Here is a 19,734-nt window from a genome sequence, read left to right on the forward strand (position 1 = left end):
AATTTTGCACAAATTTAAAAGACAGTAATTCCTCGATGTTCAAATGTATTAACGTTTTATTTTGTTAATAAAAAAAAAATAAAATTTATAAATTAGTGCAAAAAAACTGTTTTCTTGCAAATATCTCCGTAAATTATTTATTAATTTTAATTTAAAAAACGGGAAAATAAAGATATTCTTGATATAAAAAGATGATATAAATATTGTTTATGTAAGACCAAAAATCAAATTGTGACCATAAAATATTGTTTAAAAAAAACGCAATGTGAAAATACGAGTACTTTTTCATCTACTCGTCATCTAGTAACCCCCACATATGTCTTAAAAGCTTCAGATATCTGCGAAAAATTGTTTGACCTTTTTTAACCAGACTGGGCTACTGTTATTAGGATAATATTTTATAACAGACTACAATAATATAACATACATTGTAATTATTTTTAATTTAAGAATACACGAAATATAAAATGAATATTTACACAGAATATTTATTGACCACCAAACTAGGACGTTCATTTTTTAGTGTCAAAGTTAAATGGAAGCTAACGCACTGAGATATTTTCCAAATATAGTTTATGGAAAGAACTATAAATATAGTTTATAGAAAGAACTTAAGGCTCGAAATTATTACTATTAATATATAGCTACCAAAAATATTCTCCATAATTATTAAAAATGATTTTAAAAACTTACCTTCAAAGACGACCAATGTAGCTTCTGCGCTAACAGCATCTCCAACACCATTTTCAGCAACACATTCATAATTTGCGTCATCTCTGCCAGCCTTGACTGGCTCAATTCTTAACAATGAAGCACCATCTGAAAACTCCTTTACTTGATAGCGTGTTTGAGAACCTAGAATAAAGATATATTGTTCTTATTGTTATTTATTAAATAAGTATTCATATTACTAATAATTGAATTAATAACTTCTTAATAATTATTTTATAAATATTAAGTAAATAATAATTAATACTAATAAATTACAACAGACCATATATGTTTTTATTTATTTAGTTCGTTTATTATAATCATTATTTGACTACACTTTTTTTTTTTTTTTTTTTTTGTGGCATTGACTTTCGTCATTCAGCCAGTCTCGAAAGGTTATAATATATTCCTTAAAAAAGTATACACAGATAAGTACAGATTATTTCCCTCAGACAAATGCACAGCGATATCCCTAAAACGAAATAGACGAATAATTAATAGAAGAACACGTCGAAGGAAAATACAAGGACACTCGCTTCTCGTCTAGGGGTCCGTCAAGACATTTATTTTAACAGACAAATAATACTGGACCACGGATAAGGTATTGTTACATATAGGATAAACAAAGGGTACAAGTCTAATCCTATACACGCCCATGAAAATTTTCATGAACGCGTACCAGATTTATAAAGCTATGTATGTGTCTGACAAAAATTCTATAATTAAATTATATATTGTTACAGAACCTATGGCTAACAAAGACTGTATATTATATGGAGCGTATGTATTGCATTTAGTTAATTTTGTATACAGGGAGTTTGAATGCTGAATAAATTTAGGACATTCAAAGAAGATGTGATCGAGGTCACCTAGCTTGCCGCAATGTTTGCAACTATCATCATCGATGACTTTAATTTTAAATAAATGGCATGGGTAGCATGCATGTCCAAAGCGTATTCGATTTATTGTAGTAATATATTTACGAGGAGCTTTGAAATTCTGAAACCAGGTTGTTTGAGGTAGAGTTGGTTGTAAAGAGGTATACCTTTTATGGTTTGTAGAACAGTAATGTTTCCATTGCTCTTTCCATCTAAGTTGCTGATTTTTTTTGAAAATCGTAGTAACATCTGATGTGTTAAGCATATATTTCAACGTAGAGCCAGTTGTTACACTCATTTTAGCCAAGTGATCTACATATTCATTGTGTTTGAGACCAATATGTGCTTTGACCCAAATAAATTTTATGTTGACTCCAGTCGATGATAAATGATACAATCGGTCTTTTATTTCAAATATGTAGGGGTTGCTAAATGTTGATGGTAATTCAATGTTTTTTATGCTCTGCAAAACTGAAAGGCAATCTGACAGAATTAAGATATGTCTATTACAGGTGTTTTTAACATATTTTAGAGCTTCAAGTATAGCTATTGATTCCGCTGAAAAGATTGAAAATTCATATGGTAGTTTATACTTGAATTCTACGTTTGTAGCAGGTAAAAAGTATGCGCATCCAGTCCCTTCTGTTGTTTTTAATGCGTCCGTGTATATTACTGTGGCTTCCCTATAATCCTGCAGTAGAGATATTAGAAGATTGCTACTCATAATGGTGTTCTCACTATAAGTGGGTATTATAACCTGAGTTCTGTGGAATAAAGAATAGTAGTCTAAGCTTCTGTCAACCGTGTCCAATTTCTTGAAAAAAATAGGATTGTTCTGTAATGCCATGCATAAAGGCGGGGAAGGTTTTTTCTCCCAATATTTGTTTGTAAGATCTGACTCGTTAAGTTGACGGACGCTTGAAAATAACTGGGAGTTAGTTATAAGAATTTTAAGAAGGCTTTTTTCACTTAAAAAATTTCTTCTATTTTCCAGGGGTAGCTCAGCGGCTTCAACATATAAGGGTTGTATAGAGGTTGATCTCATAGCACCCAAACATACCCTCATAATAGAATTTTGAAACGTGTCGATTTTTCTTAAAAGGTTCTTAGAGGCGGAACCATAAAGAGTAGCACCGTAATTTAGAATAGATCGTATATATGCGCGATAAAACAACAAGGATGTTTCTACATCGCAACCCCACCACGTTTTAGTTGTCATTCTGAGGAAATTGCTGCCTTTGTTACATCTATCAAGCATGTACTCTATGTGTTGTCTCCAAGTTAACTTCTTATCCAAAATAAGGCCTAGATATTTGACATGATTTTGAAGCTTAAAACATTGATCGTTCAGAATGATATTTTCATTTGTAGGAATGTTGTGTCTTGTGAAGATAGATACTACTGATTTTTCTATAGATAAATTGAGACCATTCTCTAAGAACCATGAAAAAAGGGATTCACATACTTTGCTAAGGCTTTGTATACAGGTTTCATATTTTTTGTTTTCTGTATAGATGCAGAAATCGTCGGCATACTGTACGATTTTAAATGAACTGTTATTTATTTGGATGTTATGTATGTCAGAGCTGTATATATTGAATAAGATTGGAGATAAAACTGAGCCTTGTTGTATACCTTGATAATTATATCGCGGTCCAATTAGCTTGTTATTATGATCTCTTACATAGATGATCCTCTTTGTGTAAAATCCAATTATGGTATCCACGAATGCGATTGGCATATGAAATAAATTAACCATTTTATTTCTTAAAGTTGACAAGCAAACTGATTCGTATGCTCCCTCAATATCCAAGAATAGTCCTGTTAAATAGTTGTTTCTGGTTAAGGTATTTTGTACATCTACCACAATGGTTGTTAGAGCATCTAGTGTTCCAAAGCTCCTTTTATAACCAAACTGATTTTCTGGTAGCAAATTATTTTTTTGTAACCACCAATCCAGTTTAAATTTTATGAGTCTCTCTAGAGTTTTAAAAACACAGGAAAGTAACGATATTGGTCTGTATGAATTTGCAATATTTGGATCTTTACCAGACTTTAGGATAGGAACCACAATGGCGTTTTTAAATGAATCAATAACGATGTTATTTTGAATGATGTCATTAAATACCTGTAACAGCAGATCTTTAGCGGCTCTTGGTAGGTTGATTAACATAGGGTATTTGATTTGATCAATCCCTGGGGAGGTATTATTGCAATTTTTGAGAGCGAAATCTAATTCAGATTTAATGAAAGGTTTCAACAAAAAGTGATTGGATTGGTGACTTTGTTCGGATTGGTTAGAGAAATATTGAACCCAGGGAGGAGAAACTTTATTAAAGAAGTCATCTAAAACTTCATTGCTGAAAGGTTTTATACTATTCTGCGGTTTTCGATTCATTTGATGTAGTGATGTGTAGTGATTCATCACTACACTTATGCTGATGGTTAAGATGTTTTACTTTAATAAAACTATTGGTTTTTTAAAGAGGTAAGGGATCCAACGGAGATGAGGAAATCCAACAGTAAGCCTTATGTGCTTTTCTGGTTATCTAAAAAATTACTTACAGGCTGTTGCCAAAATGACAAATAAGTTTCTGGAAATCAAGTATAGGTGGAATAACACACCAATTAAATAGCTAAATTGGAAATAAATTAGGGAAATAAATTTCTCAAAATCTTCCATACCCTCTGCTAGCATGGTACAATATGAGTCATATGCTCCCTTTAAAATTCTAATAATAAGAAAGAGATATGCCTAATGATGAGAAATAGATAATACATATAGAAAAATATTAAGCTGAATAGAACAAGTACTGTTGCTGTCTCATGTATTCTAGGGAAGGTTCGAACTCCCTTAAGAAATCCATTAAAAACAAAACCGAGCCTAAGCACAATATAAGAAGCCTGTTATACGAGTCCGCATTATCCCGACGGCAAGCGTTGCTAGCGCACAGTTCACGCATTGTACATAGCGCACATTAAGTAGCACTGACAACGTCGACAATGTGATCTCAACGCGCCGCAACTACAGTCACGTATAACTTGGAAATTATACGCTCTTTTTTACGCGTCATTAACGCTACGACATTAGTGCTCGTATAACAGCTTCCTCGGATTCCCAAATAAACACGAAAAAATTATATTATTTGAGAAAAAGCTATCGAAAGTAAAAACCGATTGGTGTCGAATGATGCTGAGCGATCTTGAAGGCTAAATGATGCAGTTATTCCCGAAAACATAAAAAAATGCTGAAAATTTTTATGAAAAACTGAAAAGTAAAGTTTTAAATGATAACTAACAATGTAAAGTTAGCAAAACGTAGCGTTTTGCCCATTATACATAAACATGTTTGTATGAGAAAGCAGTTTTCTAAATAGGTGCCGCGTTTATTTACATCAGAGCAAAAACAACGAATTAATGAATCTTGGCGCTGTTTGGACATGTTTATTCGAAACAAGTCGGAGTTTTTGCATTGGTATATCACAATGGATTAAACATGGATCCATCATTTCACCCTGGAATTAAATCGGCAGTCATCTGAGTGGACAGCACCCAGAAAAAACGTCCAAACCAAAGAAAAACACAACAAACGGCCTGAAAGGTTATGGCCTCCGTATTTTGAAACCCGCAATGAATTATTTGTAGTGACTATTGAAACACCGAGAAAAAATCAACAGCGACTAGTATACTAGTTTATCGGTACATGAAATCGCAAAGAAAAATTTTTATTCGTTAAAAAAAATATTATTGTACCAATACAATGCACCGTATCATAAGTCGATGAAAACGATAAAAAATGCACGAATTGGGTTTTAAATTGCTTCTACACCTACAGTATAGTCCACATCAGGTCCCCAGTAATTATCACCTTTTTTTATAAAAAAAAATGCTTCGTGGCAAACGATATCTCTCAGATGAGAAAGTAATCGCCGAAACTAGCCTATTTTGAAGGCAAATATAAATCGTTTTACATGGACGGCATCGAAAGACTAGACGAGCTTTGGATGATTGTATCGACGCTAAAGGAGATTATTCTGATAAATAAAGAATAATTTTTACAAAAAATTGCCGAAGAATTATGTAACATACTAGACATTGTTCTGAAGCTATTTTCTTGTGGCATGTTAAAGTAATTACTATTTAAATGGGAATAACCCACAATTAAAGGTTAAAGTACGTTTACTGACGTTTCAATTTCCACTTCGGAAATCGTTTTTAAAATACAAACATTAGTAAATTGTATTTATTTATAAGTATTATAAATATATTTATATTTATAATATTTATATTTATAGTATCAATTTACTAATATTTGTATTTTGAGAACGATTTCCGAAGTAGAAATTGAAACGTCAATAAACGTACTTTAACCTTTAATTGTGGCTTATTCCCATTTAAATAGTAATTACTTTAACATACTAGACGTTAGGTCAAAAATTAAATACTATACATTATACCTAATTAAATAAGAAATATATCGACGAGATACGAGTGGTAATTATCAAAGAAACTATTATACAAATATGTTTAAATAGTGCAGAACCTTTTTTTTTTAGAAAAAACAACAGAACACTTGTTTATTAAATTGTTATATTTAGCTACAAATTAACTTTATATTTATATATAAATGTTTGTAACATAAAATGACATAAAATATTTAAAAATAAATAAATTCTATTTAGGAATGGAAATAACGTATTTACAATTCTCATAAATAAAATTTTGCAATAAAATTTAAAACAACTGTTTTTGCATAAAAAAATTATTTTCTATTTTTACATATAAGGCATATTAAAATAATAAATAATGATTTATTGTAAAACCAGTATACATTGAACCGTAAAATTTTCTCTATATTCAGTGATTATTTCCAATTTTTATGAAAAATTTGTAGGGATATCGTCTGAAAATCGGTTTAGTTTAAATATCCTTAAATCGTTCTTTTAATTAACACGACAGTTGCCGCTAAGGTGTAAGTAGAGTGCTGATGTGTAAGCATTTTTCTCACAATTTACTACTACATAGTTACTTACATACTAGTGTTCGAACTAAAGCTCGTAGTCTTGACGTTAAGTTTGAGACAGAGAAAGTGGGCATGCTGTAATGTAGATTCGTTTCTCTAATTTATTATTAACATATACCGAATATAATGATCTGTGAATTAATATATGTAATATTTATATTACAAAAAAGTAAGCGTATAAGAGGCCATCCACAAGAGATTATATAAACAGTCTGAGTGACAGCAGTTTGTTAACAATAACATTATTAGAATGTATAATTGAAAGTAGCATACTAGCAGTAGTAGAAAGTAGAAAAGTAGCATGCTCTCTTTGATCCATATCAAATTATCATTCCAGGTTTAAAATTAGCAAACATACTGCTATATATCGGTCTTTATTTTATGTTAATAAAAATTGACCAAATCTATTTTTTGTTTATATGGAAGTAAGTACGATAGTAATTCATGTTTAATACGTTTTCACAGTATGTAAAATGGGCAATATTAGTATCTTCATCACCATCTGATCTGTTATTAAATGCATATTGTTTTCTATCCATGAATACATTTTTAGGTTTGATGCACGAAAGTTTCTATAATCAACAGAAATATAGATCTTTATCTTGTATTGTGCAGCTATGCTTCTTCCACAAAATAACATTTGTCAATAGTAGTGTACTGGCCTATCTAATAATTATACAAACAAATAGCTAAAGTTATATGGTAAATTTTCCTAATCGGTGCCAATTTATCAGCTACTTCCCTCTCATCTCTATCAGTAATATATTTAAATCAAAGAGCATCTAAATGTGTGGAAAATCTGAGGTTTAGACAAAAACACTTTAGAAAAGTGCTGATAGCATATTGGCACAAAACGCAAATCAATATCAATTATCCGTAATTCTTGAATTCGTATACTATAAAAAGGCATTTGATAAGATCGAGATAAATATCAAAACTATAAATAACCTAGAAAAAATAAATGTACCGATAGAAAACCCTTTCTATCGGTACATTTTCCAAATGTATGTTTGTTGGTATATTTGTTTTCTTTGTTATTATCACGTATTTGGTTTTTTTTATATTAATTTTTAGTCCATATTTTTCCCAGAAACTGTTTATTTTGTTTAGCAGTAATTGGAGTGGTTCAGCAGAACTTGCCATAATCACGGTGTCATCTGCATATCTATCTGTTGTTAATAGATCTTCCGTTAATTATTATTCCTTGACTTTGAGATAGTAATGCTTCTTTAAAAATGGCTTCACTATATACATTAAATAGTAATGGAGACAATACATCCCTGCCTAACTTCTCTCCTGATTCCAATTTCTGTACTGGGTTTGTTATCTATTACGATTTTTGCTCTTTGATTTCAGTAGAGGTTTGTTATTATTCGTAAGTCTCTATGGTCTGTGTTTTTTGTTTTTAGAATTTGGACTAATTTTTCATGTCTTACTTTGTCAACTGCTTCTTCAAAATCAACGTAACAAACATGCACATCAACATTTATATCCATGCATTTTTGAGCTCATACATTAAAAGCAAATAACGCTTCTCTTTTCAGGAATACTTTAAGAATGTGACTTATTAGTGATACTGTTCTGTATTTACTGCAATATTTAGCGTTTGTATTTTTAGGGATAGCAAAAAAGGGGGAGAGTAACCATTGCTTCGGTATGTGTCCTGTTTTGTATACTGAGTTAAATAAGTCTACTATAATGTCTAAGGTTTCATCATTTATGCATTTTATGGTTTCTATAGAGATTTGGTCTGGACCTACTGCTTTACCGTTTTTGCTATCATGTCTTTTCTGGTATTCTTCTATTTCTGAGCATTGTTATTTTAACCAATGTTCTTTCGCTTTCTTAATTCTGTATTTTATTTGTTTATCCACTTTTTTGTACATCTGATTATCTTTGTTTTTATATTGACGTCTTTCTTTCATTAAATCTAAAATTTCTTCCGTCATCCACTCCTTCTTTTTATATCTGGTTGGTTTTAGAATTTCTTTTTGATTTTTATCTATATCTGTCTTTATTATTAACAATTTTTTATCCGTCTTAGTATTTTGTAGAATTTATTCTTTAGCATTCGTTAATCCGTTGTTGATTTCATCTGCCAGTCGTTGCCTTATATGTGGGTTCCTTAATTTACTTGTATTGATTTTTGTATTTGTTGTTCTTTGTTTTATTATTTTCATTTTGAGCCTAATTTTGGTCACTACTGGGTTGTGATCTGATCCTATATCGGCACTTGGATAGGTTTTTGCGGATATAATTGCGTTCCTGTATCTTTGTCTAACTAATACATAGTCTACATGGTTCCACAAAATTTTCTCTTCTTCAGCTGCTGGTGACTTCCAGGTATGTAGTCTTCTCTTTGGCATTTTGAATAATCTATTAGCTATAACAAAATTATTGTTTTCGCAAAATTCGATAAGCCTGTCACCCTGTTTGTTTCTGTTGTCCAGACCATATCCTCCTGTATATTCTTCTACTTTTTCTTTCCCAACCTTTGCGTTAAAGTCTCCCATTATAATTGTTACCTCTTGCGTTTTAATGGATTTAAAAATGTTGTCTAGGTCTTTGTAGAAAGTTTCAATATTACTCTTGTAGTCAGTTATTGTAATACTGATATTTATAAATGGAGTAAAATTGTAGGTAGAGTTAATAGAGGATTACTGAGTTTGTTTTTAAAGGTTAAGATCTATCATATATATTTTTTAGTATGTTGCAGTAGATATTACTGTTGCAAGCGAATAATATTGGTCCAGCTACTTTAATTGTCTAGTACAAAAATTATTCTTGTACACTAAATCTCATACAACAAATTTGAGTCGTCTGACTCGCTGATGTAGCCACAATGACTAAAAAATAATACAATAGTATTAAATATTCTCCATAAATCTAGTTGACCTTCAAATAGAATAATTTTTATCTGTGTATCACCAATTTCCATGATAGGTGAAAACTGTTCAATAGTTCCACTTCTTTTTTTCTTGGAAATCAGGTAGAAGTGTGGGAATAATGCTCCGTAGCCCCAAGCATTCCAGTGAGGTGGCATGTAGTCTTAACGTTTAATCGGTACAAACATTACCTAGAAGAGGTATATAAATTGAACGTCTGTAATATTCTTCTGGCCCACCTGGATGATTAGATGTCTTAGTATGTCTACCCACAAATCTAAGTAACTTTACTTCAACATCCAATTCGTCTGCTAATTCTTTAACTTTGGTAAAGTTCTTACTAAAATTGTTTACGCAGTTAGATCTTTCAAAGTCGACATGGTATTGAAAACAGCTTTAGCCGCCAGGTTAACATCAAGAGATTTTGTTCGTGGAAGTTAATTTAGTGCCAGTGTTAATTTTAGTATGTAAATTAGTGACATCATTGACACTAGAAACTCAGATATGCATAAAGCATTAAATAAAAGTCGATGCAAATGTAGCAGTCTTAAGATACTTCCATGTTAAGGTAAATGCTAGAGCTTTAATTATATGTAAAATGCCAGATCTGAACTGGATTACGCTTTCATGGGGCTCAACCCATCTCGTTTCGCATAAACTTGTTAAATTTTGTTAAAGTTATAGTTTTAAAACTTCATTTCTCTTGGCTGACATGTTAAAAAATGATATGACTTCAGTGTTCCCACTGTGTTTCTGATATCCGAATACGTACATTAATAAAAGTTGAAAGGGAGTTGTTTAGAATATGATTCAGGCAATAACATCTAACTGTATTTGTTGCAATCTTTTTTATTTCTATTACTGCACCGACTAGTCGCGACTGCTTCAGAGTTCATTACGCTACAACTATCAGTTCCGATTCCTACACATTTCTCCGGATTTAAGTGCACTTATTTCAATAAGTTTAATACTATTTTTCCCAAGTCTTATCCTGTAGGCGTTTTTTTTTCTTGATCTTCATTAATTATTTTTATATCCTCATAAGCGTAAATGAACTTAACAAAGTCTTCACGAATGTCGCATGAATTTATTTATTTATTTCTTCACCACATGTTGTTAATTGATTTTGATTGGTGCTGCTAATGTATGTTGCTAGGGAAGATGCTGTGGATAGGTGATGTTTAAGAGTCTCATCTCCTGATGCGATTTTAAACTTACACAATTTTCTAAAATACCCCTCATTGCTAGGTCCAGTATCTTTGTCCAGAAGCAGAAGGCCATCATGGAAATGGCCTCTTAGAGGAATATTTTATCGACCAAAGAAAACTGTAGACTTTACTATTGGTTGTAGTCTTTGTCTATTTTCTTGTATTTGTTTAGACCTCTGACAGTCTATCTGGTTAATAACTCACTTTTGGGGTTGCGATAATTTTGTAGAAAATCTAGCTCAACCTGAAGCCATAGAGAAGCCTCTATGTGGTATGATGTTTTTTCAAGTTTGTATGGCTCCGTCTTTGGCCATGAGTTTGGCGAAAGGTTTCGTGACAAGGCTTTAGGCTGGCATTCCTTTTACTGTGACCATACTTTTTACTAGAAAACAAAAAGTAATTCTTGCAAAACAATACATTTTGAATATGCGAAAGTACCAAACAATTTATTTGTTCCAAGTTGTAGTGATCCAAGTAACGCTTCACTTCTTTTTTATTCTTTGTGTTTACAGAATATCGAAATTGATATGATTTTGATACGGCAGACGCAGACGATCAGTCTGTTGCTTTCTACAACAGAGCGCGGTTGTGTTATGCACACATAGCTTAGGTTACCTCGCACTTTATCTCATTTAGCACAACCTCTACTACCCTAAAAACTAAAAACATTTTTCTCGAGGTAAGCTAGATATGTGTTTGAAATTAAAAAAATTTGAACTGCAAATATTTAAATTTATATTTTTTTAAATTTTCGGTAAAGGTGGGCATGGCCCCCATGACCCTTGATTGGATTTAAAACATAGCTTATAAAACAAAAGAGACAAAAGAGTTTTTATTATTACCTTAAACTTAATATTAACTAAGCTATGGCTGTTCGAAATAGACTTTTATTCATCAAATACAAAAATCCAAATATATGATGTTGTGTGTGTGCTGTTGGTTTCTTCTGACTGTGAAAACATATGATGTTGAATAACCGGAAAACAATAAGTTTTTCATAGAAAATATCGAAAATATTTAAAAGTTGTAACAAAAACCTTGAAAATGATCACTGATAAAAGTGATTTGCATGAAAAGTAAGGTAAGTTAGAACTAAAATAAAATCCGAAAAAAATAAAAATATGAATAAATTTGAAAAATAAAAAAATCATTTTTCACGATCATCAATCAATACATGATGTTAAAATATATATGACCACAGCTATTTACTCAAATATAATATGAAAAAAAAAACGAACACGAATAATATACTTTGTAGAGAAAAGAACATAAAAACCATCCATAACCATGTCCAAAAAGCCATAAATCATATTGAAGAATGGTCATTAACAAGTGGTCTCCAGTTCAATACCCCTAAAATCAAAGCAGTATGTCGAAAAGTCATCAAATACAAATAAAGAACTTTATTATAGAATATTTAAATGGAGGACAGCTTAAATATGTAGACGAAGTTAGATTTCTTGGTATGACCTTTGACCAAAAACTAACTTGGAAGATACATTAAGAACATTTAAAAAAGACATGTCAGTCTGGAATAAATTTGTTACGATCACTCGCAAACAAAAAATGGGGCGCCGACTATTCTACATTACTACATATCAACAAGGCCCTGGTGCGCTCCAAACTGGACTACGGCTCAATTGTTTACAACTCCTCCGAAAAAACGTACTTAAAAACAATAGATGTTATTCAAAATACAGGTCTTTGAATTTCCTTAGGAGCACACCACACAAGTCCAATACAAACCCTATACTGGGAAACTAAAGAAATTCTACTCGCGTTTAGAAGACAATATCTAAGTCTTTCTTATGCCGCGGCAGTATCGTCTAATCAAGATAATCCAGTTATACACAATGTATTCGCTGACCGCTTCAAAAGTTGTTTCCAAACTTCAAATCGAACTGATCACCCTTTCTATTACCGCCTAATACCTACTTGTTAACAATGGGGATCCATTTTCCAGACACCTACGATATCTCCTCAATTCAAACCCCTTCTCCTTGGATAATTCGACTTCTTTCTACTGACACCAGCTTATTGCGCCTAAACAATTCATAAACGCCTGCAAGTCAAATTAATCAAGAATTTCTTAAAATATTAAGCAAATATGCTAGCTGTTTCAAAGTTTACACCGATGCCTCCAAAAACGTAGACGAAACTGGGGCAGCAATCTACTCATCAGATTATACAGAAGCTTACAAATTACCTCCATATACAACAACGTTCTCAGCTGAACTGTATGCGATACTAAAAGCACTAGTTCTGATAGTTAACAAAAATAAAATGAGAAATATCATTATTACAGATTCTCTCAGCTCAATAATGGCATTAAACCAACTCTACTCCAATAATCCACTACTCCTTCTCATTAAAAAGGAACTAAAACATGCAGAAAATATGAACATTAAAGTTAATTTTATATGGGTACCATCACATACTGGAATCGAAGGAAAGAAAATATTAATTCAATATGGCAGGATACATGGAAGAACTCCCCAACCAAGCTGTAAGAAGTTGATATTAATCATAAAAAATTCCCAAAATTTAACAATAGAAGACAACAAGTAACTTTCACTCGCCTCCGGATTGGTCATACTCGGTTAACACACAACTACCTACTAAAACGTGCTGATAAACCTGTGTGTGACATGTGTAAAAGTGTCCAAGTACGATGTGCAACGCAAAATGTATAACATACCATCAACATGAAATAGTGCTCTTGGAAAAGACAGTGATACTAAAAATATTTTCGCCTTTCTCAAAGACTGCAAGCTGTTATCAAAAATTTAATATTTTACTTTGTATAGATTTAGGTTTATTTCTATTTATGTACTGCTAGGGTTAATATTCTATTGTTAAGTTCTAACTCTGTATTACAATCCATACACGCTAATAACCCTGCGTGGTTGATGCGTCATGTAAGGAAAAAAACATGAATAATCTTGGTTTTCGTTGCCACAATAAAACTATGGCAACAAGTGAAATACATCGTGCAACTACATGTGTTAATTTATTATTGTATGTAATGAATATATTTCGATTGGTCAGCCAATGAAAATTCTTTATTCATATAATGACGTATCAATACCGTAAAGTAAATATATTTTATTTGGCAATGTTTATAATTTATTTACAATTCATTTAAATTTAATTTGCCTACAAAATACTGGTCCATTTTATTCGTTGTGATATTGAATTTTTCCATTTAATATAATATACATCCGTGGAACAGTTAATTGCTAGCTGTTTTTAAAGTGGGGCTATTTGATTTTAAATCAACATCTATACCTACTCGTATCGCTGTAATAAAAATGGTTAAAAATTTAGTGATAATAAAATACGAAATCTTATTAACTTTATATTAGAGCAAATACAGAGTATATGAAATAATAAAATAATACTGCAAATTGAATTTCAGTATCAAAAGTGAACCAATTCTGGTTGTCGTGCGGATTGCTGCAACATTACATAATGCAGTAATTCTCTTCTACGAAATCGTTCTATTTTTTCTGATTGATGATTTTATTGAAATATAGGTAATATTTTTTTATTTGATTACCGTACCTGATTTACTGCAACTGTAGTTATTATTTAACACACGCCTAACATTTATTGTACGATGCGGTGGTGCTCCGTCATATTGAAAGCACGCAATAGTCTTCTGCGGAGTCTCGCTTCATGACAAAATAGTTTTTATATTTTAATCATTTCGAGTCATCTCGGTTAACAAGTCTAAATATCTTTGAGCGTTGGTACTATAGTACTGTCTTGATTTAGTTTATATTGAATCTTTTATCGCGAAACGCTCATAGAAAAGATGAGGAAAAAATAAAAAACAAGGAGGATAAATTCACCCAAGTTAGTAAAGATCTTATAAACAAAAGAAGAGAATTTAAAGACAAATATACAGATAATTTTGTAACACTTAGACAGTTAAACAAAGATATTGCAAAATCAATTCAAAAAGATGTCAGAAATTACAACACTCTACACATAACTCAAATCAATGATAAAATAAAAGTTTAAAGCTTATGCTCTAAAAAATGATTAAAGGATTGAAGGAAAAATATTTGAAAACTTGTAAATAAAAAAAAAACGATTTTTACTATTATACGATTATAAAGATTTTTACTCAGAATTGTATAAACGAGAAAAACTTCCAGATACTCGAATATATGTTAGCGAATGGTATAAGAAAATAATATAAATGAAAAGGATCTAAACCACCCAAGATTTGCCGATGCCATCACTATAATATCTGATAGAGTTGATAAAGCTAAAAAATGCTGGAAAAGTTCTATGAATGCTCAAAAATAATTAGTTTTAAAATTAACACCTCAAATACAAAATTTATGACCAAACCTGTAGTCAGCAATAAAATTTAAATGAAAAGCCACAGCATCGACCAAGTAATTGCTTACAAATGTCTAGGGCCTGAGATTCGCTTAGGCCGAGATCATCAGAAAACTAAAATACAAAGAAAGAAAGGTCTCAAATGGGTTGCCTTTGGTAGATTAAACAACATTTTGAAGTCTAAGTTTATTTAAAAAGAAAGGTTTTTCACCAATGTGTTTTACCGGTCCTTACATATGGTGCAGAAACACTAACTCTGACAAAAGGAACAATAAATAAAATAAGAGTTACAGTACACGATATAGAAAGAACAATGTTAGGTTACACTATTAGAGATAAAGTACCAAATCTAGAAATAAGAACAAGAACAGGAGTGATGGATGCAGTTGAAAAAATAGCGGCTGCTAAATGGGATTGGGCCAGACATGCTGATAGATTGATGGATGATAGGTGGATCAGAAAGATTCTGCAATGGCGACCAAAACAAAAGGCAAATTGAAACAGAGGACGACCACCGACTAGCCTAGCTAATGGCGATATCGAATCTTTACTAAGTTCACTACAGTGAGTATTATTATCATTTTCACTACAGTGAGTATTATATTATTATATATTATCATTATCAGTAGAGTGTGAGTCCGCAGCGACTATTAGTGTAGTGTTTTTATTTGAGTGACGTTTCAGATTTGGGTTTTATTTAGAGTCTGCGCATTCTCTAGTCTACTTATATTTAAAAATAAAAATTATTTTGGTAATATGGCAGATTACGAGAGATAACAAAAAACGTCTTCATTGGCTAATAAAAGAATATTTGGCCGATATTGATGAACAAAAAAAATAGAGTATGCAGATTCTCAGGATGAAAATTAAACGAAGTTGATTATTGAAGTTGGTTACGCTACAACAAGAAATTTAAAAACCGACCCCGAAAAAAAGTTTTTTTATATTAACAATTAAGTAGCGTTAGAGGAAGAAACTTCTAGTGCTCATTAAAAGCATAAAAGATTACAAAAACCCATCAGAGTGTAGGAATTTGTTTCCGAATGTGTGTTGGAGTGTTATTGTTAAAGACACAAACACAGCAATTAATTTAGCAAAACAAATGATCATGCGATCGGGATGCTTACTTAAATTGTTATGGTTAATAAGTGCTACTAAAACTTTTTTATTTTTCAGGAGTTAAATCATGGAAAACAAATGGTACATTACTTTTTAGGTTGACAATGTCTCTCAAAAGGCTTAGACGTTTAGTAAGGCATGTAAGATTTAATGATCCTAAAACAATACAAATTCGACAATCTATAGACACAACGGTTGCTATATGAGAAATTTTCGACATGTTTGTAAATAGCTGCAAAAACGGTTAAATCCTTTACGAACATACGTGACTATAGACACACGAACACGTGACTATAGATGAAAAGATTGAAGCTTTTAGGAACTACTGTGAATTTAGTCTCTAAATTCCCAGAAAGTCTAATAAATATGAAAGTTGCAGGTTTATGTTGACAAAAAATTTCATAGAACCTATGAAATAAGTAAATCGCCTAGTGAAGTAGTCGAAAAGCTTGTTAGAGCCACTTGATAAAATATCACGATAGACTGCTGATTCACAAGTATACTTCCAATTTAAAGAAAAAAAATTTAAGTTTAAATAGGTAGTTTAAATGGGGCAGTGATACACAAAATATGATGCTGTATCCTGTTGGCGTCACTAACCTCTCCTACTTAATTCCGACTTTTACCTCCACGCAGTGAATCCCGGTAACATAAGCAACTTTGTAGAAAATTGTGGTAACCAACTCCAGTGGGAAGCAGAGTCGGAGCAAAAGAGAGCGGGTTGGGAAAAGGTTAATAACCTCTTCACTTAAAAAAAATAATATTGTTATGAACGGACAAAGAAGAAAAGCCGGACTGTTTAATTCACGACGACCTAGCAAACGATAAAAGAATAACGGTTTACGGTTCTACACATGGAACGTATGAACCCTTTATGCCCCAGGCGCTCTTAAATTGCTAACACAAGAACTGAATAACATGAAAGCCGATGCAATAGTGATTCAAGAGAAGAGACGGACTGGTTAAGGATTTATCGAGAAAGAAGACTACAATATATGCTATAGCGGACATAGCACCCGACACAAGTTTGGCAGTTATATAGTCAGTAAAAAAGCAAAGCAATTAGTCCTTAACTTTAAACCCATAAACAACTATAGTTTATTTAGTGTACCCACCGAAGAAAAGGAAGACAAACAAAAGAATGAATTCTACGACACCTTAAACAGAGAATATGATCGATGTTTATATCATGACTTGAAAATGATTTCTGGTGACCTTAATACAAAAATTGGTAAATAGAAATTTTTTCAGCAACTATAGAATGTAAGAGCTTGCATGAACAGTCAAATGGTAACGCGTAATGGAACAGTAGTAATACACAAAGAAACATGAAAATTACCTGACAACGAAACCGTTAATACCCGTTAAACCGTTAATAAACCGAATAAGATGGGCGGACCACGTACTAAGATCGAGTGTCGAAAGACTCCTGGGCGCCAAATTCTGGGAAAGGCCCGATGACAGAAGGTCAGTTGGTCGCCAGAGAAAGAGATGGAATGGGAAATAGCTGCGCAGGACCGACAATAATGGAGGAAAATAGTAAACGCGGCCAAGACTCACATAGAGTTGTAAAACCAAATAATGGTGATGATGAACGGAACCATTAATCCGATAGATCACATCCTAATAGATGCAAGGCATACTACCAATAAAACAAGCGAAGAAATTAAAAGACGAATAAGCCTTACCTATAGGACATACTATGGACCCCAAAAAAAAATTCCGCTCAACAAATATCCTAAGAAAAACCAAAATTATTATATATAAAACACTGCTGAGGTCAGTCCTCACATACGGGGCGGAAACATGGACTCTAACGCAGAAGGATAAAAGACTTCTGGGAATTTTCGAACATAAGATACTAAGCAAAATATTTGGAGCTCTAAACGATCAAGGGCACTGGCGCAGACGATTTAATTTCGAATTATACCAACTCTAATGAACCAGATGTCATAACGTTAATTAAAACACAGCGATTTAAATGGGCCGGACACATAACACGAATGCCTGACAACATGATTGCTAAAAAGCTAACGACAGAAATACGTATAGGAAAAAGAAACAAAAGCCAACAGCGAATTACGTGGTTAGATGGAGTTGTGACCGACCTAGGGATACTAGAGATCCATCCGAGGGATCCACAGAGTATTTTCAAGCCAAAGGTGATAATGATGAAAGTAAATTAAAATGGAAATTCCTCATAAATTCTCTTAGTCAGCTAAACGACCAAAAAATTCATCAACGTTTACATTATGTCTAGAAATTTTTTTATTGATTTCAAGTAGGTATATATGTATATTATACTGATAATGCAAGTATATTATATAACCGTACAAAAGGGGAGTAGATGTGCTTCACAAACTTTGTTATGTTTATGATTTTGCCAGAAACACTAGACGATTGATTATGGTCGTGTTTTATTTAATACTAATTGGTGAAGGAACAAATTCATTTGACTTGTACAATTGCAACAAAAAAAATGCCAATCTAAAAGAAAAAAACATTTACAAAAATTATCATTTTGAGTTGGATATGATCATGCAAAAATAATTTTTTGCATCGAGTCAAAAATAATTCCTCAAATAAATCGAGAAACTCGTGGAAGGTGTAGTAGCAGTTGCGACAGAAAAAAGATGTCCTACTCGTTTTAGTTGCAAAAAATAGAATACATTTTTATGCTTGGAAAATTCCACAATATTACTAACGATTTCTACAAAGATGGTTTGGAGTAAGAAAAACTTTTTGTTAAGTCTAACTAATTGTATTATTATGTTAATATGTTTAATATTTGGGTTGAAAAGGAATGATTTTATCATATTATAATTATTTCTTACTTTTCCAATTTTTTTTTGTTGGTTCTATATTTGTATAATATTTTAATAAATACAAATTAGATAAATATATATATATATATATATATATATATATATATATATATATATATATATATATATATATATATATATATTGTTATGATGTGTTGTTTGTTTGAATGATGAGCAATGAGTATTTTTAATAATATAGGGTTTTTATCGCGGTTCTCAAAGAATTAGTTTGTAAGTACTTTTTTAAATTATCTTTATTATAACTATTATGGAACACACATATATATCTAACCTAGCCAATGTAAATTTGAAATAAACTATCTTTAAATTGATACTCTTATAAAACTAATTAAATTCTATAGACAATGTAAAATTTAAACAAACTATCTTCAAAATTGAAATTGTTATGACACTAACTAAATTATATTAACAAAATTTTGTACCTTTCTTTCACTGAATGCCTAAATGAACTGTTTTCCACTATATAGATTCTAATCACCACTGAATGTCTTCGTACTTCGGTTATCCTTGTTTTTGTGAAATTACTTTTTCCAATTATCAGCTTCTACCAATTTAAGATATAGTTTTCTTCACCATCATTTATAAACCACCAAGCAAACCAGCAAACACCATTTATATTTATTCTTCTTTTCAATATACCAATATCCAATTATTATAAGTTGATTTATACTAATCTCCAATCATAATATAATTTTAATTCCTTCCAATGTC

The 19,734-nt window shown here is 31.6% G+C and overlaps 1 protein-coding gene across 5 annotated transcripts in view; it reads right to left on the reverse strand.

Moving 5' to 3' along the window:
• The window catches only part of Lar (tyrosine-protein phosphatase Lar), a 1,676,858-nt gene that overhangs the window by 754,023 nt on the left and 903,101 nt on the right, over nucleotides 1-19,734 (reverse strand). For all 5 annotated transcript variants that reach the window (XM_072529515.1, XM_072529513.1, XM_072529514.1 and 2 more), the window contains exon 4: nucleotides 694-855. In XM_072529515.1, the coding sequence (XP_072385616.1) occupies nucleotides 694-855 (162 nt within the window). The remainder of the gene's footprint in view (nucleotides 1-693; nucleotides 856-19,734) is intronic.

The sequence above is a fragment of the Diabrotica undecimpunctata genome, chromosome 4 (genome assembly GCF_040954645.1).
Source record: "Diabrotica undecimpunctata isolate CICGRU chromosome 4, icDiaUnde3, whole genome shotgun sequence".
NCBI lineage: Eukaryota > Metazoa > Arthropoda > Insecta > Coleoptera > Chrysomelidae > Diabrotica > Diabrotica undecimpunctata.